General features: G+C 43.2%; 1 protein-coding gene across 12 annotated transcripts in view; it reads right to left on the reverse strand.

Annotated features, from left to right (window-relative positions):
* EHBP1 (EH domain binding protein 1) overlaps nt 1–21,997 on the reverse strand; it is a 205,229-nt gene extending 183,232 nt beyond the window's left edge. For 11 of the 12 annotated variants that reach the window (XM_079324068.1, XM_079324067.1, XM_079324077.1 and 8 more), the window contains exons 1-2: nt 21,711–21,997; nt 20,252–20,664 (exon numbers count right to left, since the gene is read on the reverse strand). In XM_079324068.1, coding sequence (XP_079180194.1) covers nt 20,252–20,355 — 104 coding nt within the window. In that variant the 5' untranslated portion in view covers nt 20,356–20,664; nt 21,711–21,997. Of the gene's footprint in view, nt 1–20,251; nt 20,665–21,026; nt 21,148–21,710 lie in introns of those variants that run through there. The other variant, XM_079324070.1, reaches the window with a different exon arrangement.
* Between the last annotated feature and the right edge of the window lie 4,183 nt (nt 21,998–26,180).

Genomic DNA, 26,180 nt, shown 5'->3' on the forward strand with positions numbered 1-26,180 from the left:
CCGTTCAGGCTGACTGGCAGGGAGCAGCACAGGCTAACAGGGCCATTCAGACAAACCTTGAATGGAAAGTGTTGCTTTACAGTGGAAAGTTCACAGGAAGGAGCTGCCATGAGTCAGATCTTTTTCAGATGCTTGATTTTCCTTTTTATACTCTTTACGAGAATATTTAGTCTACATTTTAACAATTTTAAAAAACAGTGGGGTTTTTTCAGACAAAAAAAAAAAGAAAAAAAAGTTTTCTGTTTGAAGTTGCTCGGTTGCTCCTCCTGAGCAGAGCAGAGCAGAGCAGGAACTACACGAACCTGCCTGCACAGTGCGCCGGGACCCGACCTGCCGTGACCCCGCCGAACTCCCTGCGCTGATCCCCTTCCCTGCGGAGCTGCGGCCGGACAACTGCCACGTGAATAAACACAAAACAGCCAGGGAAAAACCCGCTATTCACCTCAGGCATAACGCTGCGTTTCAAAGCTGCCTGAGGAGGTGAAGTGCCTGACAATCCCCCTGCTCTGGAACGCAAATGCAGCTCCCGGCACCTCCACGTCCTGCCCCTCCTCACTGACTCTGGTCAGCGCCACCTGCCCCTCGCCGGGTTCAGTGTGCCATGAGACAATGAAACACACCACTAACAAGAATCCAGAAACAGTTTTAGCAAACCGAGCGAGGAATTTTGAATTCGAATTCCAGCTCCCGTCCTCACTGACTATATAGCATCCAGAAAATTTTAAGGCAGACACTGAGTAACATCAAGCCTCCCTTTGATTTCAGTCCTAATCATACCTCTACCTATAGACCAAAAATAATCTCTATACAATAATGTACATGCCTTACTGAGGATGCCCAATTGAGTGTTACCCCTTTTTATTTTGAAGCAGTAAAGTATAATTGTTAGGTGCACTATTATTATAAAAAGTATTTTAAAAAATAACTAAAATAAAACTCTTTGACTGACAAATGCTGCCTGAAACATGGTTTCAACCCATCAAAAATGCCCACATAAACGATACCTTTTTGTACTAAAAAATAAGCAAAAGAGTTTTTGGCACACCATTGTCAGTTTTGATCAGACCCTATTCCCTTTTGCATAATTTATTCCTGTGTCAAATAGCATTCAAACAGAAGGCTTTACTGGTTTTCAGTCTGGAAAAAAGCAGAGATTAGAAATTATTTTTCTATCATTCCTGCAGAACATAAAATTGTATCTTACACCAAAACCACAGTTTCAGGAACATCAACTATTTACAACAGACACTTCCTTCTCCAACTTGTCTAAAATATTTCAGAAATTCTCCATAGACTACCATGAGCAATAAAAGAGAAGGATGATCTCTGCTGCTCTTACTGCCCGATCAGGTTTGACATTTACACACAGGTACATGAACAAGGGTTTATACTCCTGTTCCACAAAAATTCCAATGTCCACATTAGGACCCTGACAAAGCAATTTCAGAAGCTGCAGAGCATTAATGCCTCCATCCTCCTCCTCTGCTTGCTTTCCATGGACACATCCCAAAGATTACAGTTCTGCAAAACCAGGAGCAGAAGAATCTGGCACCACGTGTCTTTTAAAGCTCCCTTGCAAACCAACAGCACCAGGGTTTTGTTTGTTTTTATTACTTAAGAGCACATTTTAGATTACATAAAGCAACTTCTACCATTGAAGACACACAGAAATTGTGAACATACTAAAAGCTTTTGAGTGGGCAGCATGGGTGGAATGGTACCAGTTCATGGAGTTTGTCTGGAAGAGAAAATTCCTATCACCATCTCGGGTGCCCTGAGGTGGAACTGAGATGTGTATACAAGCTAGGAAAAAAAAACCAGGCTGATACCTACAAAACCAAATGACTGTTAAGACACACAGCAGTCTGCCTCTAATACTTGCAAGGTTGAAAAGCTTGAATAAATACTTGAAGATATAAAGACAGTGCAAACTCTGGAATTACACAGAACCCCACAGAAGACTGTAAGCAAACACAGGCATTCAGTAAGCTGAGGGACAGATTTCTGGTATGCTGTGTCCATGCCATAGGAGCAGTGTGAAAGGGCTGGTGTGATACCAATTCATATTTAGTTTTCCAAATGATCACTACACCAAGCCCTAAATTAATCCATATTTATTTTGAGACATAGGCATTCCTGCCTTATGCAGAGTGAGCTCCCCAATTAAAGCTTCTTCATCTGTCAGCAGCCTCCTTTTGCTTTTGCAAATTAATATCACAAGGAGGGAAAAAAAAAAAAGGGGAGGGGGAGGGGCTGGAGAGGGCCTAGGGGAACCATGGCATGCTGTGCTAGCTCCTTTCCCCTGCTCCTGCCCAGGAGACCAGACTTTGCAAATATTGCCAGGTGCTCCCAGCCACAGCCAAAACAGACATGGCATCGAGCAGTATGAACTCACTTCTGGGGAAACAAGGTGTTGAAGGATGAGATACTGAACTGCTTTCCCTGCCCTGCTTCCAGCATCCCCTTGCCTGTATGACCAAGCAGGACTGAATCACTTGTTTCCAGCAAAGTACCCAGCTCCTGGGAGGAACACTCCTGGAAGCAACACATCCTTCTGCCACCCTCCAGGGGCAAAAAACCAGAACATTTTACCAACTGCAATAATGCACTGGCAACTGCAAATCTCTGAAGCAGGCACAGCCTCAAAATACCAGAGAAACACAAAAACCTTGAAACTTGAGTCCCAACCAAAGTCACACATTTACACACCAAACAAAACAAAAAAACCCAGAGCCTCAACTCACCTCATCTTCTCCAAGCTCAGTGAGACTGTCAAAATGTAAAAATTGAGAATGAGCAAATGTGGAGAGTTTAGCAGCAGTAAGCTATATGTAGATGGTTGTCAACATCAAAGCTATGATTTTCTTGCATGCTAATGAAAAAATTACTAGATTTACAAGATTTTTGTATGTGGTTTCCAGGGAACTGGAAACTGCCATGATCAGTTCCCATGAGATGCCCCATTTCATGTTGGTGACCTTTCAAGAGCTGTTTTAATATGGAGGTATGGACACAAGAAGTAAAATTATTCTATCAGTATTTGCAGCTAAATAACAGTTCCAAAGACTGCAAAATTAGAATGACTCTTCCTCTCCTAGATCAATCTGTTTAAATAAGCTGTTAAACTGCTTCAAAGCTGCTTCCTGAAACAAAAGTTGCCACTTCTGATTACAGAAATTAATCTCAAAAACAACAAAGATTATTTCCATTTACAGCTCAACAGTTCTTTGTACACCCAAAGTCTAAAAATTTTTAGGAAGTTAAAACTGTCAAACCCTTTCAATTAATGCCCTCAAAGTAACACCCATGGCTTATACACAGCAGCAAGTACTGGCTAAAAAAAAAAAAAAAAAGTATGTTTACTCATGGATACCTCAGACAAAGCAAAACATCCTGCCAACATTAGGGGTTTGATATAGTAAAAAATGAACCAAAAAAAAATGGAAAATAAAAAAGCACCAAACCAACCAAACGAAACACAAAAAACCCAAACAAACAAACAAAACCAGCCTAACTGAAAGACCTCTATTTCTATTTTGAAATGTAGAAAAACCAAAAACTTTACAGCTTTTAAAAACTGGAAAGTTTTTGAAATACAGACTTCATACTTTGCAAATCTGTTGATCAAACATCGCTGTTCCAAGACCCAAAAACTACCAAGAGCAGTAACAATCAAGGTCCTAGACAGATTTTGCCAAGAACTGATGCTTGTCAGATGCCTAGCAGCAATTTGAGCTGGATTTTAACTATTTAGACCAGCTAAACTGGAAAGTAACAGCATATTTATTCTGACTGCTTTAAGCATGGTTTTCAGCTAAAAAAGCAAACCTACAGTACCTACATTATAGCTGAATTCCTGCTGATGCTGAAAACACACATAAAAATAATACCTTTCAGCCAGACTGGTTTCTCTGTTGGTATTTTTAAAAATAATCTTTCTATAAAATATTTTTCTGTTACAACTAGCTTTCACTCAAGTCAGGCACCAACAGAGCCTGGTAGCCCTTTGTCCCAGCTCCCTACAGAAGGAACTGAGTAGTGGTCCCTCCTTCTTCTCAGTACACCAGGCTGTACCCACTCTGCTTACTGATAACCACCAGCACACTCCTCAAGCTCCTTTATATAACCAGAATTTTTGAGCTTTAAGCCAATAAAAATTAATACCTTCCTGTCATTACTTATATTCATAATGAAGGCACATAGACACAAATATCACTTCCTTCAAGGTAAATTTTTTTAATGAAGACTAAGACTAAAGCCAGCCACTACCTTGGTTATTGTGTTGCCTTCTCTCTTCTTTCTGTGCTGTCATGGTTAGTATTTTAGCTCAGCTTAAAACAGACACAACCTGCACTTTTTCCATGCTATTGTGAAATGCCTGGTTGTGTTTTAGTCTGCTGGTTTCTTTACACAGTTGAAGGGCTGTACCATGGGTAGTTGTAAAGCAACATCTTCAGCCACAGAAAACACCTGGGTGCTGGCCAGATTTTTCATTATGTGGATTTGATATCTTGCAGGCTGGATTCCAGTCTTGTACCATTAAATGAGGCAAAGGGATAAAGAGACAGAGCCACTGTATCCCACAGTGCATACAGCTTAAAAGATTAAGCATTTTGTCAATTTTACTCTAATTCAAAAATTTTTTATCTGTAAGTACAAATGTGTCTGGTGTGTAAAGCAGGTCTCCTTGGAAGCAGAAAGGTGAATAAAAATGGAAGCTAGACTGGTTTTTGGAGGAAAATATACTTTTAATCTGGCAAAGAGATGAGAGCCATCCACTGAGAGTTAAAGACAAAGCCTCTCAAACCTACTGCAATACCTTGTTGTGCCAAGTGAGGAACAGTGTCCTTACAGTGAAAGGCACACACCTCCTACCAGATTAAGGGCTGAAGAATCTGATACTAAGTGAGGATAAACAGGAGTGGAAATTTTAATTTCAAGTGTTTAGAAGGGCATTACAATAAATGAAATTATGATAACTTGCTTGTAAATTATTCCATTTCAAATAAGAATTATAATACATTTGTCTAGTTAAGGTCAAAGAAGCCAAATTAATAAAATCCACTCTGCAAACTAACCATCAAGGGAATGAGAATCAATTTTAGCTGTGCACAGTTCACACAGAGCACTGGGGTGAAAACCAGCTATGTGCAGAATCATCAACACAGACAATAGAGATGTGTGGGAACAGAAACTCCTTGGATTCTGCAAAATCAGATTTTCCACATATTTCAGCGCATTTTACACAAAATGCACTTTTCATCTTTAAAACAAACAAGGCTCAAAAGTTGAAGTCTGCAAAATTTTTACATATTTCCTTCTGGAGCATTCAGATGGAAGGGCAGGCTTGGCAGGGCCAGCACTGCACACACGTGCTCACCCCCACTGCAGCACCACCAGAGCTTCCAGGAGAAAGGGCAGGCCCAAGGAGCAGCACTCAGGAAAATTGAGGCTCCCACAGTGATGAGCAAACCTCCTGAATCGAGTGCATTCAGCAAGGCTTTATTTATGCACTTATGCTTTAAGTCAGCTCTCCTTAACTCTTCCACTTTCTGAGCATAGACAAGACCTCACACAGAACATTCATCTCAGCTCGATCTGTTAACTCAACCTTGTCCCTCCAGCTTTGACAGATGGGCTCTGGCACAGTGAGTTCTGCCTGCACTCACTACCCCGTGCAGCACCAACACTTCTCAGCCACTTTCCTTCCCCAAAGCTGTCCATCTGAGGAAGTGAAACTTCTGTGCTCAGCACTGCAGCTTCAGCTGGACCCAGCCCAGACAAAGGCAGACAGGAGACCCGGCGGGCCAAACTCTCCAGCCCTTCCCCTGCAGGGAGGTCGGGAGGTTTATTTCTCCCTGCTCTGGCTGTGGCGGTCAGTTTTGACATATACAGGGCTTGTGTTTGTTTGTTCTGCACCCAGACAAGCAATATAGCACCAAATGAGGTGTGAATTTACTCACTCACTTCAGTGCAGTTAAAGGGCAAGGATGTTTTGGGCACTGAAACTCTCAAACTTCAAAGCCAATGTTTTAGAGAAAATGAAGTCCAAGTGTAAACCAGAGCCAGGCTCTGGCTTTTGCAAAATCACCTCACATTGCTGAAACAATTCAAAGAAAAAGGAGTTCAGTCAAAGAGAAAAAACCAGGGAAATAAAGATGGCACATGGCTACCTCCATCACATTAACAGCACCAGACATACAACAAGTACCTATGTTTTTCTTCTGCCTTTGAAGTGTTTGATTTCTGTACAATCCTGGTCTTCAAGAATCAGCCACAAACCAGACTAGTGATTCTGCATGGTAATGGGAGTTTGTTTCTCTTAAGAGAGTCAAGAGGCAAAAATACAGTCTGTCTCTGACCAAACTCAGAGCCATTCTGGCAGTTCAGCCTCATAAATATTTCAAATGTCTCATGTGCTGCCCTATCTCTTCCTACAAAAAGTCACAGGACAGATATGCTGGAGCAACAAACAAGTAAAATAATAGCAACAAACACACTGCACAATTTCTTGGCATTTTTTTGAGGGTAGGAAATAAAATATCTCTCTCCCCCTACCCCCACAATATTCACATTCTCTCTTCCACAAGCATTACATTTTGGGACCAATTTTGATATGAAAGAGAAAGCTATAATGCAAAGTCCAAGCAGAAAATAAATTACAGAATAAATTCTACAGCAATGTAGAAAGGAAATAAAAATTCAGCAATTCTAATCCAGACAGGGTGTATACATACTCTTAATTACACATCACTCCTTGGATGTATAATTTGAAAAGCAAATAGAAAGCAAACAAAAAAACTTCCCCACAACAAAAACCTTTCAAAAACCAGTAACTGTAGATCAATAATCACTGGTCATCTTCCCTCCAGAATTATCTGTCCCATTTTTCTCACATACTCTGCTTCACTGGCCCTGCTCAACCTCAATACTATGATCTACAACAGTTTCCACTCTGACCAAACACTTGTAAATAAGCTCATTATTAACATGATTCATATTGAAAAAAGAGAAAGGGAGGGACCACTCTTTTAAGTTTGTAAAGCATAACTTGCAGGTTTTTCTTCAGTTATGTTGCTATCATAAATCTGCACTCATACAATTCCTATGAGTAAGAGAGTGTTTCTTGCACCTTCTGCACAATTTCTCTGTATCTCAGTTTGAAAAACATAAAACAGTTTTTTTCTCTACCACACAGCAGTCTTGTAAGACTGGATTAGTAACAGAGTTATGTGTCTGCAGAATTTTTGCACAGAGAAATCATTAGCACTTTATTTCCACAGAGCAAAGTGCCATTTTGTAGTTTTATACCATTACCACTGAACAGAGAGCTGCTACCATCTGGCCTTTAACAAGAGATATAAATCCTGCTTATGAGTAACTGTGGATGTAAAAATGTAGAAAAGTCGATGAAAGATGATTTCTGCACTCAAATTAAGGAATTACAGAAAAGATGACTTTTCTGTTTAGTTACAAGGAAGTGAAAGGAAGCCTAGTGCAGAAACAGGATTTTCTGACTTTTGCTTTAGCATTAGACCACACTCCAAGAGGAGAAGCAAAGGCTTTGTTCCACCCTCCAAGTAAAAATATCTAAATAGAAAAAAATGTACAAAATTTATCAAGTCTGCTCTGAACAAAGGAAGGTACTAAACTGACTGACACAGAACTATTTACATAAGGAACAAGAATAACTTTTACTACCACTTTTAGTAACTGTAAGCCTGTATGTTTTGCAAGCTCATCTAGTTTCAGTCTTCTCAAAAATCATTCTGCTGCTTCTGGCTGCATCTGAAGAGAGACAGAGAACACTTTGCAATTTCTTTGAAGTGACTGGGAACTTGCATTGGGATAGAACAAAATTAAATCCCCACAGCATATGTGTATAGGTGTATGCTCCATTATTTGTCCCCTTTTCACATCAGCCACTTGGAAACTGGACCATGGCACCAATATGGAAAACAGTTTACACGGTTACAGTGAAGAAAATACAATGTGATGACAATAAAAGGATGCATCAACTTGAAGATATTGAAGCATCAGTTTGAACTGAGTAAAACTGCATGGGGGAAGGCTTGACATACTGCAGTTTTATTTGCAAAGCTGGAAGTCCTAGAAAATGTTATAAAAAGAATACTCAGATATCATATCAATAGCCAGACTTTCTCTATCTCTACCTTAAAGGTAGAAATATTTAAATAAAGCAGTTTGTTTTCATTCAGCACAGAAAAGAATTCATGGAACACTTTAAATTTAGATTTCTTCATTCACTGTATGATTGTTACTATCACACTCACTCAAAATGAGGTGAAATACTGATTAGCATTCACCAAGAGAAGATGGAACCTCCCTTTTAAGACAGTTCTTGAAAGGACTGTGATTACCATGAATTATGAAAGTGAAGCACTCATATCTGTTTGGGAAAGCCAAAGGGAAGGAAGGATAGGTGTTGTGTGACATGTATGATTGCACATTAAAACAGTGGAGCTGCTGCCTACAGACAAGGTCCAAGCACATATATGTGCACACTGCTTGTTCAGCAAAATCAAGTCTGAAAGCTCAACGTGACACAGTGAGTTCCCATTTTAAAGGGGGCACACTTTGTCATAAGAATTTTCCATGGCCTGAGTCAGCAAACATCTGCCTGAATAAAACACAAAAATCTGATTACAGCTGATTATGGGGATTGTATTCAATGGAAGAACAAAGGCCTGGAGGCCAGCTACGATTTTGAACATTTCAGCAACATAAAAAGCTTCACTATTTCAAAGTTACTTAATTACCAGCAAGAAGGCTTGGGGTTGTAAGGAAAGGGAGATTTCTGGCACTGCTCAGCCCATGTGCACCACAGCACACCTGGAAGTCTCCCAGAGTAACCAAGGGTAGACCAAATGTGTCACTTACTAGTAACAGCCAGTCCTTTTGCTATTCACCATCAGTATCAAGGCTCTCCATCCCCTTAAGATGGTTCCATTAGATACATTGATTTCATTGTACACACCACATCCTGAACTATATATTTGAACTTATTATGCAAAGGTGACACTTCTTTGTCATGTGTTAACAGCTTCTAGAAACGTCTCCCCACCTTAACTTCTTTGCTAGAAGGGATGTTCAGCTTAAGGACTCGAGATGCCCCCCATAAAACCTAAACTAATCAGAGTTGATGTTGGCAGAAACACAAGAAGTCTCTGTGGCTGTTCTCTGAAACAATTATTTTTGTTTCACACGCTGGTTGCTCCTATTGATATATCTGTTTTTGTAGCTCCACACCCATCAGGATCTGCCCTGTTTCTTGTTGGTCACACAGACCAGAAGACAGGAGAGAAGCAGGGAGAAATGCCTCACGTTCTGGTCCTCACTCCCCCACTCCCCTGCTGCTTCCCCACCAGCTCAGGTCACCTCACAGCCCATCCTGCCCATCTCTAAGCAATCCTCAAACAAGACAGGTGAGTATTCCATGAAAAAGCTGCAAGGCTGACCATTTTAAAAGGCTTTCTAGGGCAGCAAAGAAGAAACTAGCCCCATAGAAGACCAGCCAAGGTTTCTCTAAGCTCATCTATGGCACAGCACAGGGGGAAGACGAGGGCAGAACACTCACTCTGTGAGGTAAACAAGGCAGCAGATTTCTGCTTCTCTAGGTCTTAATGGGGCTGTCAACCCTAAGAGGTACTGACAGTTCCCACAATGAGGTGAACACAAACAAATCAGGATAAATTGCAGTCTTCCTATAGTCAAGAATAGCTCAAGATTATTTCCTTTTTTTTAAATTACAGTTCGTTGACTTTACCATTAACTGCAAGTCAAGTAAGAATCCTCCTTTTAACAGCTGTTGCTAAAAGCAGCAGTATTATTCTTCCCCCTACAGCATATGATCTAGTTCCCTAAGAACAAGGTTGTCTAAAATAAATTTATTTACTGAAGTCAGCGTTTTTTTCCCCAGGAGGAAGCAGGCTTTTGCCTTATTAGGGTCCACTTCAGACAAGAAGAGTGAATCTATGGACAAAAATGTCCATATTCCTGTTTCCTGTGGAGCAACAGGAAGGGATACAAGGGACTGCACTATCACCTGCCACTGCACTACAACATTAGCCACTACCAGCAATACTGAAGTAACTGCTAAGGGGTCAGATGAACACCCAGCACTGAAAATGCAGGCAATTCCTGCTTTTACTGCCATTTTCCCTTGCAATACAGCTTTTCCTGAGGCAGCTAGAGCAGGAGGTGGCTCCAGGAACAGATGGGGAGCAGAGAAACACAGAAATGTATCTAGCAGCTCCCTGCTCCAAAAATACACTGCACAAATGGCCACATGGAAGCACAAACTGACACAAACCCTAGTTCCAGGCACAGGGAAGACGCTGGGCAGCCAGCAGCTTTTGCCCTTGCAGATTCTCCAGTGTCTAGTAAAAGCTGGATTTTCACCTGCAGCCATAGGGTCTGACCAAGACTCATCTCTTCTACCCAGAGGCCTTTTGTCACACAACCTATGGAAATAATAGCTGGAGGTTTCCACCCCTGCAAACCTTATTAGAAATTGCCTGCTGAAACTTTCTGATGCAATGCTGAATTTGCTGGCCAGACAGAAAACTCACAAAACATCACAAAACAGCATCACAAAAAAACTTTCCTTCTGTGAAGCAAAGCTAAAGAGAAGCAAGAGGCTCAAGGTTTAAAACCAACAACACAGCAGAAAACTTGTCATAACCACTGACAGCATGGACCCATCAACCAGAACAGTGTTGTATGCCAGCACTCTCCTGGCAGCAGCTTCAGGTTTTCAGCTTTTCTTCCCAGAAAAGAGAGAAGGACTTGTGGGAGCAGGAAGGAAAAGTTGCCTTTTTCCCCCCCACCCAGCTGACAGGACAGTCTTTCTGTCACAGACTAAAGAAAGCACCATGTCTCGAGCAATGCACCTTTATAATTCTAGCACTGGGGTGATCACACACTCTCAATCCTCCAGCAAAACATCCCTCGATTACATCAGTGGCTATGAGAATTCAGGATGTTAAGATTACTCTTGGTGAGCCTTCAGCTATAAATATTTCAAAAACCAAATCCTATTATATAGGGGAAAAAAAGAATCTATGGAAAAGGAAATAATTTCTTTACTGCTTTAAGACTGTCTGTCCCAATATCTTGAATGGATATGTAGATACTGGAGTTCAGAGTAGTCATCTACAGGGAAGAAAGCAAAACATTTTAGCAATAAAGATAAAAAACCCACCAACAAACAAAAAAATAAAAGCACAGCTTACAACCCATGATTCCCTTTCCCACATTCCCAACCCCAAAAAGGGGAGGAGGGGTGTGAAAACACCACTGTATTTTTAAAAAGTATCTTTCAAAAAGTGTTAACAGTAAACAAGTCATCCTAAATATGCCTCAAAACCAAGTAAAGCTGTTATAAATTCTTTCAATTTTTGTGGTATGAGAGGAAGTGGTAAAAAATGGGTCAGGCCTTTCTCATTCTTAGAATTTTCTTACATGTCAAAGATGAAGGAATGCAAGGGGAATTCACTCACTCAAGAGACACTTACTCCAAGCACTCCATCCAGTTAAGATCTGCTCTTGAAGAGAAAAAGAAGTTTAAAAATCTTGTTCTCTTGAAATTTTTCACAGCTTTTTACAGCTATTGCTCAAGTTACCTACAGGAAATAACAAACCACTAAATCAGTTTTCCAAGAGACACAACTGATAAAAGACAGGTACAGCTAGAAAACACAGCCAAATAGATTTGCCCACCTGTCAGCATGGCCAGAGCTGTAACTTCAGAGCTATAGCCATGTCAGGTGTCACCCGGAGCTGTCAAGGTTAAATCCTCTGCTAATAAACCAAAGATAAATCAGCAACAGGTTGGTTTGGAAATTTACAGATCTGAGTTAGATCTCTGCTGGAAAAGAGAAGTCTTGACAACTCTTTTTTGTTCTTTTGAATACTGGCATTAACAAAGGGATTCAAAGTTTACTCAATGAGCAGACACTGAAAGTCAAGGAAATTCACAGTACTTGCTGAGTGGCAGAGTACAGCATGCTGCCAACTGCATTCAGTGATCCAGATTCTCCAGTTACTTTATTCAATACAACTTTTGGTATTAACAGTACTGGCTATGCAAATACTTTTCCCAAGCACAGCTGGGAGGGGAAAGTTAGTTTATGATACCTGATGTGAATGCAGAGGCATCACTGCATCAGTCTTAGCCCTAAAGAAAGGTCAGGACAGCTATCATCCTAGGGCATCAGGCAGCAACATACCGAATGGAAGAGCTGACTTAGGGAATGTCTTTTGTCTGCCTGGCCTAGGCGAAAGGTGACAGGGCTTGTTCTAACAGGAGCAGATGAATAAACGCTCCCAGCAAAGCTGCACACCCATCAGATCCCACAGCTCCCACCACAGCAGCCAGTGCCACCCACCCCACAGCCCCAGACAGCTCAGACCCGTCCTACAGCACCAAGGAGCAAACAGCACTTCTTGGGAGAGAAAAGAAGCCACTGAACATGAAGGGAAACTGCTCATTACAGGTGCTTGTGGAGGTGGCATCCAGGAAATGAGCAGCAGTAATGCAGGAGCCAAAATTGATGTGCTAGGAGAGAGTCTTAAAACACCCTGGACTGCTCTAATTCAGTTGTTCCTGGAACTAGAAATTATTTTGCCCTTGTGATGTTTGGTCAGCACTGAAGTCATTTTTCAAAACAGATCCATTAGAAATGAAAGGTCAGAGCTGCTCGTGTGCTGTTAAGCTGATACAGCAGCTCACCCAAAACAAAGCCCACAGAACGACTGTGGGAGCGTGCACGAAATAAAACCCAAAACCAGTTTGTGCTAAAATAAATACACAGAGCCACAGAAACAGCAGCTCAGCAGCTGCAGATAGTTAAGCAGCTGCAGAGCCTGGCCACAGCTTTGGCGTAATCCTTAAGAAAGTCTCCTTAAATAATAATAAATTAGAAACAAAAAGAGCCCCCAATAATGACTCTCCACTACAAAGAGAGCATCAACAGGCAAACGACAATTACTTCTGCACTGCTCATTTTTACAGGTTTGCAGGCAGCTAGAAACTGTGGTTCAGAAGGGCATGCACTTCTGATTCATCTCAAAAGCTTGTGCACTTTGAAGCCCTAGAGTGACAGCACAGGGCACTGACTCAGGAGCTGGGTGATTTAGCTGAAGCACTCTAAGATGCTCTTGCCTGCAGCTGTGGCTCATCTCACCGCTGGGGCAGATTTTCCTCCCCAATGCATCAGGGCAGCATAAGGGATGTGTGCCTTTCCCTCAGCTGCTGCAGTTCACACTCACCTCACAAATGGGAGCTGAAGTTCATGGCATTAATACTAACACACCTGGCAGCTTCACTGTCACCCTGCCTCTGCTTCAGGGCAGAGCACAACTGCTGCTTAGGGACAGTGACATCTCGCTCCACTCCCGAATACAGAAAACCTCATGAGTCAGAGCCTTAGACAACAGCAATGTTAGTTATGGTTCTACTAATTTTAGCTCGTGCTTAACCCACAGTTCCCAAATCCCTGCAATGCCTCTCCAGGTGCCAAAAGCCACAGCTACCCTATACCTCAACTGCCAAAATACACAGCTTCCAAAGGAGAGCCTCTGGTGAACTTACAGAAACTGTACACTGCAGAAAGACATTTTTCAAATAAAGGCAGGAGGAAGAAAACAAGGGCAGCTTTATTTACCCTGCTGCTCTGCGCATATCTTAAAATAGGGAACAAAAGTTCATCTGCACAGTTCCTGTGTTTCAGAGTCCACTCCAGGACACACAAGACAGACTTTGTGCAGACAGTGGCTCAAGGAGTGTCCCACAAGGTAGCAAACAGCCTGCCAGGGCCAGCTTCTACCCCAAGGAGTGAAAGGAGAGAGAGGGGCAAGGGAAACAAACACACACTTCACACACTGTCCTCAGTGTAAACTGGGAAAGCTTTTAGAAGTAAATAAACACACACACCCCCCCATATTCTCATAAAGCCACCCAAGCAGAATGCTTTTACTACCGTAGCTGAAGGGTTTGTTTTATAAGAAGAGTTTCCTCAGATTTAGTCAACCTTACCAGCCTCCTCCTCCTCCTCCTCCTCCTTCTCTCCTTATTCACACTAAACTGTGAAAGGGACTTCAGCTCTCTCCAACCAATTAAAAACTAATTGAAGCAACAGACTGGCACTATACAGCCTGAGCAGTCTAAGAGATGGCAGACTCAGCTCATATGAGGCCTACACTATTTCATAACATTTTATTTTATTTCACCTTATAGCACAAAGAGCTGAAAAGAATATTCACAAGGATCCAACCCTAGAAAAAAAAATTTAATCTTTATTGCAGTTCAAGTCCACTGGGTTCAAATGAACAGCACTCTTTCTTTACTGAATGTGCACCACAGTGCCTGCAGGTACAGAGCAAGGTTGCAATTGTTCCAAAACTCTGTGAGGAAGTTATGCATGCACAATTTCTCTCTCAAAAAATAAAGCTATGTTAGAACATAAGAACAGTTAGAACTGTTCATTCAAGGAGACATCTTCACCACTCTAACTGACCATTAAAATGAAATTTGTCTACACCTGGATATAACTGAACATTTTCTGCTTTTGCTAATTCTTTTCGTTCCTGCTAGGACAGGAAGCAAGGAATTGCTGAAAAGAAATGTGTCTTTCAGAGACAAACAGAATTCAGAACTACCCTACAGATACTAAACTTTGTGCCTGCATCTATCAATGCATTCTTTTAGAAACTGGACACAGTGCTTGTAGCTACAAGCACTCAGAAAATGTTGTAAATAGCAAATGGGTATAAATGTGCTGCACTGACAACCTAAAAAGTCATCAGCAAGAAAGACTTCACAAACACTTGTACCTTTCCTACTGAAACTTTTTTGCTGCCAACCTTTTTTGCAGACAACTTTGATGAGAAATTCCTAATTTGTGGTCCATGGAACAGACCCGAGGCTGTAAAAAAGGTCAGGAGGGGATCTTGGCAATGTAGGGAAGGAAAGCAACTGGCATTAAGGAGCAGGGATTGGTAGACAACCTCCAGACAGCAATCAGGCAGAGTCCACAGAAGCAAATTTAGGTTTCTGCAATGAAGGGTTTTCTTTTTGATACAAAGAAGAGAGACACAAAGTGACAGAGGAAAGTTGTTTTTGTGTGTGGACAGTAAATGTGTTTTAATTGACTGCAGAAAGAAAGGGGGAAGACAGCTGTAAGGCAGCTGGTGGTGATTATTTGGAAAGAATATGTTTGACACACAATTTAAGCCCTCAAAAAATCCTCAGTCAAAACCAGAAATGAATGGCAAAGAAAATGCTGAAGTGTATTTGTAAATGGAGGTTATTTAGTGTGGAATCAGAACTCAATAAAAAGTTTAAGGACAGAGTACAATTTCATTGAGAAGAACAGAAGAAACTGCATGGTGCTTTCCTTGCACAAGTTATACATGCTACAGTACACCTGTATCAGAAACACCCCAATCTGATCAAAAACTCTGCAGAGCAAACCCATGACACAACAGCACAGTGCACAGCAAAACTAATTCAAAGAGGTTCAATATGATCATCCTTTATCATCAAATGCTCTTAGGTACTCATGAAATCCCCTGTAACAACCATGCAAAGCAAGAAAATTAATTGAGCAATGTGACAGCCTGACCCCATGCAGGCAAACAAGGATTCTACAGCAACCAGTTAAGCCCAGTTTTTCTGGTGGCCTTCGGCACTGATGGGTTTGCTGGAAAGCAGCAAGCAGAAGGAAAGCAGATCAGTGTGAACCGTGGAATCTCAAAAAGCTCATTTCTCTCCCATGCACAATGCATGCCAAATCTTAAGACTCCTGCAGCATCCAGTTATTAAACTACAATAGAAGAGGAAAACAGATGGCTAAAGCCTTTCGGGGAAGAAAAAAAAAAAAAAAAAAAAAAGATTAAGCCTTACTTCATTTCCAAAAGAGAAATATGTGTATTTGAAAAACCACACCTAATCAATACAAAAATAGGCAACTTGCCTCATTGACATGAAGCCTGTCTTCAGTTAAAACTTCTTAGCATGTGAAAAGTTTAACCCTTTTAAATATCATGGCTCACTGTATTTGTAAGCAGATTTAAAAGCAGAGTAGTACATGTAAGAGATGACAGACATTACAAACATTGTACAAAAGTTACACGTTTCTTTATCTCTAAAGCAACTCCTGAACACAAATCCTGTATAAAAGCCTCTGTTTACTCTTTTCCAGCCTTTGTAAGCAGTTAGCACCTATGGTCAGGTGAGCAGCTTTCTTGCTCATAAAAGCATCCAATGACAAGTTAGGAACTTGACAACCTCAACTCTTTAAGTTCAGCCATTCTCTGTGGAAACTAGTCAATATTGCATCTGAAGCCTCTATTGAGTCACTGACTTGTGAGATATGTCACAGCAATAAGGAAACACAAAAGCCACGCTAAAGAGCTCATGTATTCAGCAGTAGATGTTCAGCAGCTCTATAAAACTGTTATCAGAGCTTCAGATCCAAGTACTGGAACTGATCTCTGGGCCAAAGGAGAAGTTTCCTCCTCTGCTGAGCCTGGATCTCAGACAAGCCTCGACTCAGCTGCCTGAACAGAGGCCTCCAGCTGCTGGGCAGCCCCAGGGTACACAAGAGATTCATGCCAGGCTGGCAGCTTGAACCAGGATCAACAGGAACCCTGGGCTTCTTGAAACCGGCAGTAAACCCAAAGGCATCCCAAACAGGGCCTGACACCAGTGTTCAGGCAACTGGAGACTGGGTCCCCTGCACAAGTCACAGCATTCCACCTGCCAGGGATGCCCAGCACACTCCAGCACACAGCAGCCCTCTGCCCTGACAGCACAGAGCAGGAAACACAGCTCTTTCTGTAGAAGCCTAAACAAAATGAATGAGACTGATTTCTGGTTTTATTCAGTGATGCTGCACTGAGGATAAGCACTGAATTAACTCCCTCGTATCACACGTGGTCCTTTCAGGCCAGGGCTGCAGTTCACTGGGGAGGCTGTGTGGAAAATCCTGAGCTGCCCCAGCTTAGTCCAAGGGTAAACAGAGGATGACACACTCCAGCACTTCCAAGCAAGTACCTTCCAAAAAAATCAACTGCTTATATGATTAATGCAAAGTACTATGGTTTTGCAGTAGCAGGAGTCACTAATCCATATTAAAGACCAAGACTACATCTGTTTATTTATTTATTTTTAATGAAAGGTTCTAAATAAACCGACTGTTCAATTTTTCAAAGGTACTGAGCAGCCACAATAATTAGGTCTGGGTCAGTGGGAGCTGCCAAAATGCCACAGAAGTGACTCAGTCCTGTTAATTATCTGAAAAATAAGGAACAGTGACAACACTGGACACTCCATCACGACCTATCTCCCCCAAACACACCACCAATGAAAAGCAAACATTTGAGAGTGGCTGTCTGTAACCATTAGTAGTGACAAGAATCAGAAATTATAGACAGGAGAAAAAGCAAGAAAAGGTTTCAGAGCAATCTGGCCAAATGCTGCTGCACCTAGAGATAATCCTGTAAAAAACTGAAGCAGCAACACCACAGCAGTGGCAACTTTTCACAGTGCCAGGAGAAAAAAAAAAAAAAAAAAGAGCAGGATCTGTGCTCTAAGTTTAAAACAAAACAAAAAACCCCCTAAGTTTAAAAACAAACAAACAAACAAAAAACGAGACAAAATAAAACCTCCAATAAATACAAGTCCAGAGGAAAGAAAGTGTATTAAAGCCACCTAGAAATTCACCCAACCTGCAAACCATCCACAATCAGTACAAAAATATTCTAAGACACTAGTCATTTTCTGAAGAGTCAGAAAAATGCAAACCTAACAGAAGATAGCAGTTCATGAAGAGGCACACAGCCTGTTTTGGTCATGCACAATCCTTGCTTACAGACACTTCTTAGTTCCAGTGTGTTTATGACTGTGCTGTCATTTACTTTAAAATATGAATGGAGCATTCTTTTCCCCCAGAAACACTGCATTGTTAAAATGCCAGTACATTAAAATAACTTACTGCTTACTACATTTCAATCAAACAAACTACAGACTACAGCAATGACACTTAATATATATTGAGTGCTTTCAGCAAGAACAGCATATGGAGTTAATTTCTTGTGTTTTGTTCTCACAAGGGCCAAACTCAGAGGCAAGACTTAGAAACAGATGAAGCAGTGATCCTGTCAGCGTGCACGGAAACTGTATCTTCTCCAAAGTTACAGAAACACTTAGTAAAAGGCTCTCAAAATACATAAATATTTAACCCTTCATTTCTATAGAAGTTTGACTTAGCAAGTTTGATTTACAGCAGAAATATAATATTTTAGGTGGCATGCTTGAAGAACATTTTTGTTGAGATTCTCAAAATAACAGGAAGCAGCATCAAAAAAGCTTACAGTCAAAGGACTTTATGAGTTATGTTTTCCCCTATTGTGATTTTTCCTAGAATTCATCCACATTTCACAACTATACTGTTCCTCTAATAACCAACACAAGCACTGATCTTGTGTATATTTAAACTCAAGAATGCAAAATGAAGGTTCAGAAGGACAGCCTTTTTGCAAAAATTTAGTTGCCTGTCTGGGGCTTTGAATGGCTCTCACTACTTCATACAGAGACATTTTGCTAGGTGGGCACTCTCAGTTATGACTAACCCATAGGCTGTCTGTTTCTAAAATAATAAGATACTTTACACAAGAGAACTTTTGTGTATGACTTTTTCTTAAACCAAGTAAAGGTTAGCTGCAATTCCAATGCAAACATTCCCCTGCAGGATTTATACTTTAGTGCTGAAGCATTCTGCAAATTCTCAGCAACAAGTGAATCAAAATGAAAACAAAACCTAAAACAGCCTAGTTAATGCAAACAGAGCATAAAAAGTAATAAACCCAACTGCTCAAATAAACCTGATCAACTAAAATTGCTGTGGAAAACTCCTTGGCTTCTTCCGGACAGCTGATCCCATGAGATAATCAGGACAGCCTCTTTCAAGTTCTACAATGTTTCCATGTGTAATTTACTATGTGAAAGCAAGCTCAACTTCCAGGAAAATTCTGTTTCTTAAACATTCTAGGCATGAAGACAACTTGCTAAAGCATCCAAACCTTTTAACCTGACAGTGCTCCTTTAAGACAGAGCAGTGTGCAGCCTTCCAGCACATTTGACAGAGATTTCCTACTCCAAGAGATAGAATTTAAATTTGTAGAGGCAATTACTCATAACCAGTGAAAGCAGCCAATGCAAGTGCCAAACTTGCCAACAAGAAGAAAGGCCAAGTATTAGAAAGGAGGCTGCAGTTTATTACAATGCAATTTTAACATCTCAGTCCACAAGGTCTAGAAAGTATTTTCTTCATCCCCTGACACTACATGCTCACACTAATGTGAGGAATTATGTCAGTAATATCAATATTCCAAATATATAAAACAGCAGTTAAGTACTTATATAATGGAGATCTTCCCCTGACTATTTAAAAGCTGCCTCTAGTCCTGTCTAGCAGATTTATTTAAGCTCATTTTGCACAGGAAAGATGATGTGCCAGACCCACACCATTAACTGCTGCCTAGTCAGCTCCAAAGCCATCCAACTGGACCACCACTGCACAAAACTCCTGTCTGACTAAACAAACACCTTAAGGCAATTCACAAGGACCTGCCTCTTGCCCCTTCCTGTTAAAACATGGAAAGAAAAAATGGAAAAGAAGGAGAAACGTGACCTCCTCAGGTAAGAAAGCCAAAATCAAAATAAGAATCCAATTCATATGTCCCATGACCAGGACTGATCTCCAATGCCTCATCAAACAAGACAAGTGTCAGCAGATAACCCTCAGCATCACCAAGTTGAATTGGTAGTTGGAAAAGAGCTCATGAGAAATATTTTAAAAAAAAAATAAAAACCAAACAAAAAAGCCTTTTTTAAAAACCCAAAACCATCAAGCAAAAACACACCAAGCCACAGATGGGAGCTAACAAATGTACCCTTCTCTGCAAGGTAAAAACAATGTCAGCCTAGAAAATCAATAGCACAGAACAAATCCAGCAGGTCCAGGGTAACCATGAAGCAAAGCCAGCATTCACTGAGAAAGACAAGCAGCACATGCAGCTGCTTCTGCAATGGGCTGGCAAGAGAAGGTAAGGGGATGCAAGAGCAATGCACCCACCACACAATACACTGTGAGCAACATCCTTCCTATTTCAGCACCAGCAACTTACTCCATCGTTTTTTACAGCAACATGAGCTTTTTCTTACCATTTTTTGGTGCACTCAACCATCAACTCCTGGTAAGAGGCCACAAACTGGAACTTGGATGCATGTTTCCCAACACGCTGCAGTCTTTTCCAAACTGAAGCCATGATGGTGAGAAATACCAGTCCTCTTACTCAGCAGCAACTGCGTGGACAGCAGTGTAGGTTTCAAAGAGCGTGTGTGCTTGATACTAGCAGATTTATATACAGACACAGTAAAAAGAGTGCTTGAGAAAGTTGACAGGATGTCTACAATTCATATTCTGCCTCTCCCCTCCTCAGGGTAAATCCCAGTCTAGCAGAATAGCTCATCACTGGCCAGGAGCAGCATGCAGTAGCAGTAGACAGATAATGGAAAGGAAGTTCTCTCATGGGATCATCATTCTTCACACAGTAGATGAAGGAAAGACTGCAGGACTGGAAAACAAACAAGACAGGAAGAAAAAGCATTGGTTAATACACTTCATACTAAGTGCTGCAATTGCACGTGATCTCATACCTTTGAAAAAACTATGATCAACCACAAGAACATAGCCCCTTCCTGCTGACAGCCACACACCACCTCCTCCCAACCTCAGTTAAATAAATAAATAAAAATACTGCAGCAATTTCAGGAATTCAAACCACGAGACTGTTCGAAAACATATCAACATATCCTATTATCAGCAGCATCATAATTGACAACAACAACAAAAAAGGGCAGCTCAGGGCCACACCGAATCCTTGTGAAGCATCTCCGGGAAGCAATGCAAAGTGGCTGAGGTGCTGCCAATATGCACCCAGAGGGACACGGGGAGATGAAGTTCTTTGTCTTGACGACAAAAGGTGTAACAGTTGTTTCCTCTAATACACCTCTGCTTCCATTTCTCTGTTCAAAGAGAAGGATCAGCCAAGAAGACAGACAGGGAATGTTGCCGCCCAAATGCCTGTGCCAGGGTGAGGAGGAGGACAAGAGAGGAAGGGGCATTTCCCGAGTCCTGGCTACCCAGGATTCCCCATCTTCCTCGCTGCATCATATTGAAATGGAAATGCCTCTCCATCCAGCACTGAGGAACGATCATCAGGGAGGTGAAAAGGGAGAGGAGAAACCCAGGTGGGTCTCCTCCCTCGAAATGAAAGCAGCATCTGCGCTGGTGCGGAGGAAAAAGCCGCTTCTTCGTTAGGAATACAGGGAAGCACAAGCTGGCCGCAGCTGACGAGAAGTCAGGGAACGATGGCATCAGAGCTGGAGAGGAGGCTACCTGAAGTAGAATGGCCCCCGGGAGAGGGGGTCCCCACGGAGCCCCGGGCGAGGAGCGCCTCGCTCCGCCTCAGCAGCCCGTGTCACCTCCGCGCCCAGCCCGCCGGGCAGCGCCCCCCGCCCTTGGCCGGGAGCCGGAGCCGTTTAAAAATTAAAACGCCACCGGCGAGGAGCACGGAGGAGAGCGGCGGGAGGGGACGGGTGGCTCCCGTGCGGCACTCACCTGCCGCCGGCTCCTCGCGGGCGGTCCCGCCGGGCGGGCGCGCTGGCACCACACGGCAGGCGAGAGTCAGCGCTGCCGCTGCCCATTACTGCGGCAGCCCCGCCGCCGGCAGCGCCCTGCGGCTGTCCCCGTGCTCCCGCAGCCTCATGGCGAGCACAGCTCCCCCGCCGCTCTCCGCGCCGGCCGGGAAGACAGCGCGGGTCGCAGCGCGCCTCAAGCCGCCACCATCGCCCTCCTGCCGGCGCTGCGCCGCGCCTCACCCCGGCCCGCCGCTCCCCCGCCCCCGCCGCCCGCCGGGGCCCGCCCCCGCCGCGCCATTGGCCCCGCCGCGGGACTTCAGCAGCCCATTGGATGATGCGGCTGTCAATCATCTCGCGCAGCAGAGGAGGGAGGCGGTGAGGGAAGAGGAGTTCGCAGATTCTCATCTTCCCCCTAGCTCCACCTCTGCTCTGACTGGTCACCGAGCCCAAGGAGGCGGGGCTCTGTGTGAGGAGGGGCTCTTCGATAGGTCAGTGCGCCCGTCCGTCAGCGCGGAGACACCCGGCGATTGGCTGCAGTGCTTCCTAAAGCCGCTGGATGGGCGCGGTGCGCGGAGCGGGCTGTCAGTGGAGGGGCGTGGCTTTGTCGCCGCCCCCGGGAGTTGCCGCCGCCGCCGCAGGGCCGGGGAGCGGCGGGAAGGGAAGGGCCGGGGCAGGGACGGAGGGAGCCGGGGAGGGAACCAGAGATACCAGAGATGCCTCCCGTGAGGTGGGCGCGGGGCGGCTGAGGGAGGGAGAGGCCATGGATTGAGGTGGCGGGAGAGGAGGAGGAACCGCGGCAAGGGACAGTCCCCGCGCTGAGCCCGCCTTGAGGAGGGGTCGAGCAAACGCCAGGCCTGACCCAAGTCCTGCAGCGCCGGCCCCGGCCCTGTAGGGGCTGCGGAGTTCGGGTGCGGATGGGAAATTGATGGAGATTGAACACCGCAGGCAGGACGATATTTCTTTGTCGATAAAACCTGCGTGCTCAGGGAACCGCACCCAGGCGGCGGGGCTGGGTGTTGTGCGCAGTTCTGTGTTAAAGCGTCCGCAGGGAGAGCGGAGCAGTGAGGGGGGCGATCCCTGTGGGATGCGGCTGTGGATTCCCCGCAGCCACGACGGCTGAACGCTTCTCCTACGCTGCAGTGCCATGAAGGAGGTGTCGGGACCCAGATGTAAACCCTCGGTGCTGGGTTCTAGAATTAATATGAGTTAACTGCGGGCTTACTTCGGTTCCCGCTGCTTGTTGCCCACATGTCCTCTGGACACCCGTACAGGTGTGTTTAGGTTTGGGATCCCAAAGCGCCATTTGCTGTAGGTGAATTCCAGAGCCAAGGTAGCGTGGTTGCGTGATATCCAGGAGCTAATCCTAAACCTATCACCCAGCCAAGTCAGAAACTAAGCTAGCTATCAAGTGAGAGCAAAGGGAAATAAGAAAGATAATGCAGTGGAGCTCTGAGAGCAGCTGTAAAATTGAAGCCTCGGGGCTTTGCAGTTCTCTCTGTTCTTTCCCATGACAAACCGAATGGAGCCCAGCCTGATCCACAGCCTGGAAAGCTCCTTATCCCAGTGTTTTCCTCCTTTCCCCTAAGCTGCCTCTCGCTGTGCTGGCATATCGCAGAGGCTGCCAGCATTTAGTGGCTGGAGTGAAAGGAGAGAAAGAATGACTGTGTGGATAGCCACAGGCCTAAGCTGAGCTAAGTTACTTCGGAGAGGCTGAATATTTGGGCTATTGAAAAGGCCAACCCTTTGCTTATAATGTATTACTCTTCAGCCCTTACCCCAGCTGCCAGAGGGTGTGCTCTTGGATGGAGCTGTCCTGGAAGAGGCAATGATTCTCCCTTTTTTAGAGTGTTACACTGAAATGTTGCAGACAGTTGTACTACTTATACAAATTTTCTTGGAAAAATCCTTTTTTTTTTTTTTTTACCCCTGAATATTTTTGGAGTTAAAAATTGAAGATTTTGTACACCTGTCTTAGCATATCTACTCTGGTTTTGCAGCTGGTCTATATACACAGAGTAATTCCAACACATTTGAGGGAGACATCACTGGGCTTTAAAATTGCAGATCACCTGTTCAGGATTTGGGAAAAGAGGCCAGGATTTCCAGAGCACTTCAGACTGAGAACATGCATTATGGAGCACACAAATGTTTAGTTCTGACTTGGAAAATACCAGATGGAAAATGGGTGGCTGCGAAGTGGATCAAGCAAGGCAATTTGAAATTCCAGTGGCCCTGAGGAGATCCTTGGTTCTTCATACCAGAGAAATACTAAGTAATCAGTTGTGCTGATTTTATTTCAAAAGTTGTCTTTATTCTGAATATATTACCAAAAGTTAATCTGTGAGCTTCTCTGATTTATCTCCTGAATAACCTGCAGCACACAGGCTAATTTGTAAGACATGTACTATGACCAAGATCTTGCTTTCCTCAAACTGAGATAGATATTCTCTGTCCAGTGGAATAAACACAGAAGGACTGGTGGTTTGTTCAGTGACTTGTGTTTCAAACATCATTATTTATTAACATTTTCCATTTCCTTCATAGCTTTTGGATTCAAGTTACATCAGGCCTGGGAGGTACATGGTGTAAGGCTGCTTTTGCCTTTGTTGTGTGAGGAGAAATACAGCACAGCAATTGTCCTACAAATTGTCTATTTTTCAGTTTTTGAGAGCAGCCATCCTCAGTTCTTGTGATTTTAGGGAAAGCCTTAGGAGGTTTCAAAGGGTGTAAAGAATTGCTGAGGGAGGAAGGGTGAGATCTTCAGCTGCAAATTGGAAGCTAGAGGCCACCACAGCATTCTCAGATTACTGGGCTGAGTTTTACACCAGACCAACTCAAAAGCTCTTGTGACTTCTGCTGGCAGCTCATAGCCCAGAGGAACCAATAAATGGCAAAAAGGGATTAGCAAGGGCATGGATGAAGAGCCCCAAAGCTGCTCTTTGGGTCAGCAAGGAGCCCCCATGTTGACTTCATTTCCGTGTTGAAAACATCTCTTGACTGGTCCTGCTGGCCACAAGCCTGGTTTGTGGCAATGACCAGCTCAAACCATAGCTCAGCTCAGGATCTGAGCCAAGCTTTGGGGAAATGATCACATTTTTACTTAATCCAATACTATGAGCTTGAAAATAAGCAAATCTGGTTTCACCAAGGTACCAAATGCTCTCCTTTTATGTCAGTAGCTGAGTGAACAACTCTCATGTGACTCCCAGAAGGGTCCTTCTAACTGCAAAAAAAAATGGTGCTTCATTTTATGAACAGTGTCAAATCTCTTCTGCAAGCAGGAAGAATAGTCATCTGATAAATAGGTAAGTATTGTTTTATTATTTAATGTGTATGACACAATTGATTTAAACCATATGTGGGTCACGTCTGCTGCCTTCCTGCTGCCATCCTTGCCTATGATAGCTGAGGGAGTGTATTTGTGTTGTTTGTGTACCATGTGTTCTGGAAGTGGCATGGGACAGGATGCTGAGAGCTGCTCACACTGGGAAGTTGGTGGGGCTGACCAGGAGGTCCCAGAGCAGCCTGACCATGTTCTTTAACAGCAGCTGGTTTCATCAAGGACACCCTTACTATCCAAAAACTCGTGCTCTGTGACTCCTCTTTCCCCCTTGCTGTCTCAACACTCAGATTCCCTCACAATCTCTACAGAAATCCCTCTGTAATTTTTTTCTGTATTTTGCCTCCTGCTCCCTGGCTTTGAGTGATGGTGGAAGAATTCAGGCTTCTTTGCCCAAGTACAGAGATGATCTATGCTCTATTTCTGTTATTCTTGTCAAGCTTTAAAGCTCTCTAGCCTCTCTCTTATCCTTCAACGCCTCGTCATCAGCGTGACTAAGGACAGGTTGTTCACCAATCAAGAAATGACCTTTGCTAGGAATAGCTGTCATAAATCTCCATTTCCCTGTCCTCCTGTACATGAGCCTGCAGAAATGTCACTGAGGAAATCAAGGAATTGGATTGTGTCAGATTTGCAAGAACATTCTGCCTTCTGAGGCAAAGGTCTGTGTACATGAGGTTACCTACATCTGCCACGTTTTAACCTCCTTGTATTTCTAGATCCATCAAACCTTTGATCCCCTGTTAATGAAAGCAGTGGAGAATTTGCACTGACCTCAATAATAGGTATAAAGCACCATCCTCCTGCTCCCCAACATGTCCCTAACTGGTGCTCTACACAATAACATTCCATTCTGTAATGGAACATATAACATTACATGATCTGCTCTTTTTCTTTGTTTCTTCACATCCCAACGGTAATTTTAAAATCCATTTATATATACTTATACATAACAAATGATAGTAGAGATAGAAAAAAAAAATTTTTTTTTTAATCCTCCCTTCTTCATTTGTTTCTTGTTTGTTGCTGATAAAATTACACTCAGATGTCATTTCACATGGTCTGGTAACACCCAGCAGCCATTCTGTATTGGAAGGAATAATGTTTTGA

The sequence above is a fragment of the Erithacus rubecula genome, assembly GCF_903797595.1.
Source record: "Erithacus rubecula genome assembly, chromosome: 2".
Taxonomy (NCBI): Eukaryota; Metazoa; Chordata; class Aves; order Passeriformes; family Muscicapidae; genus Erithacus; species Erithacus rubecula.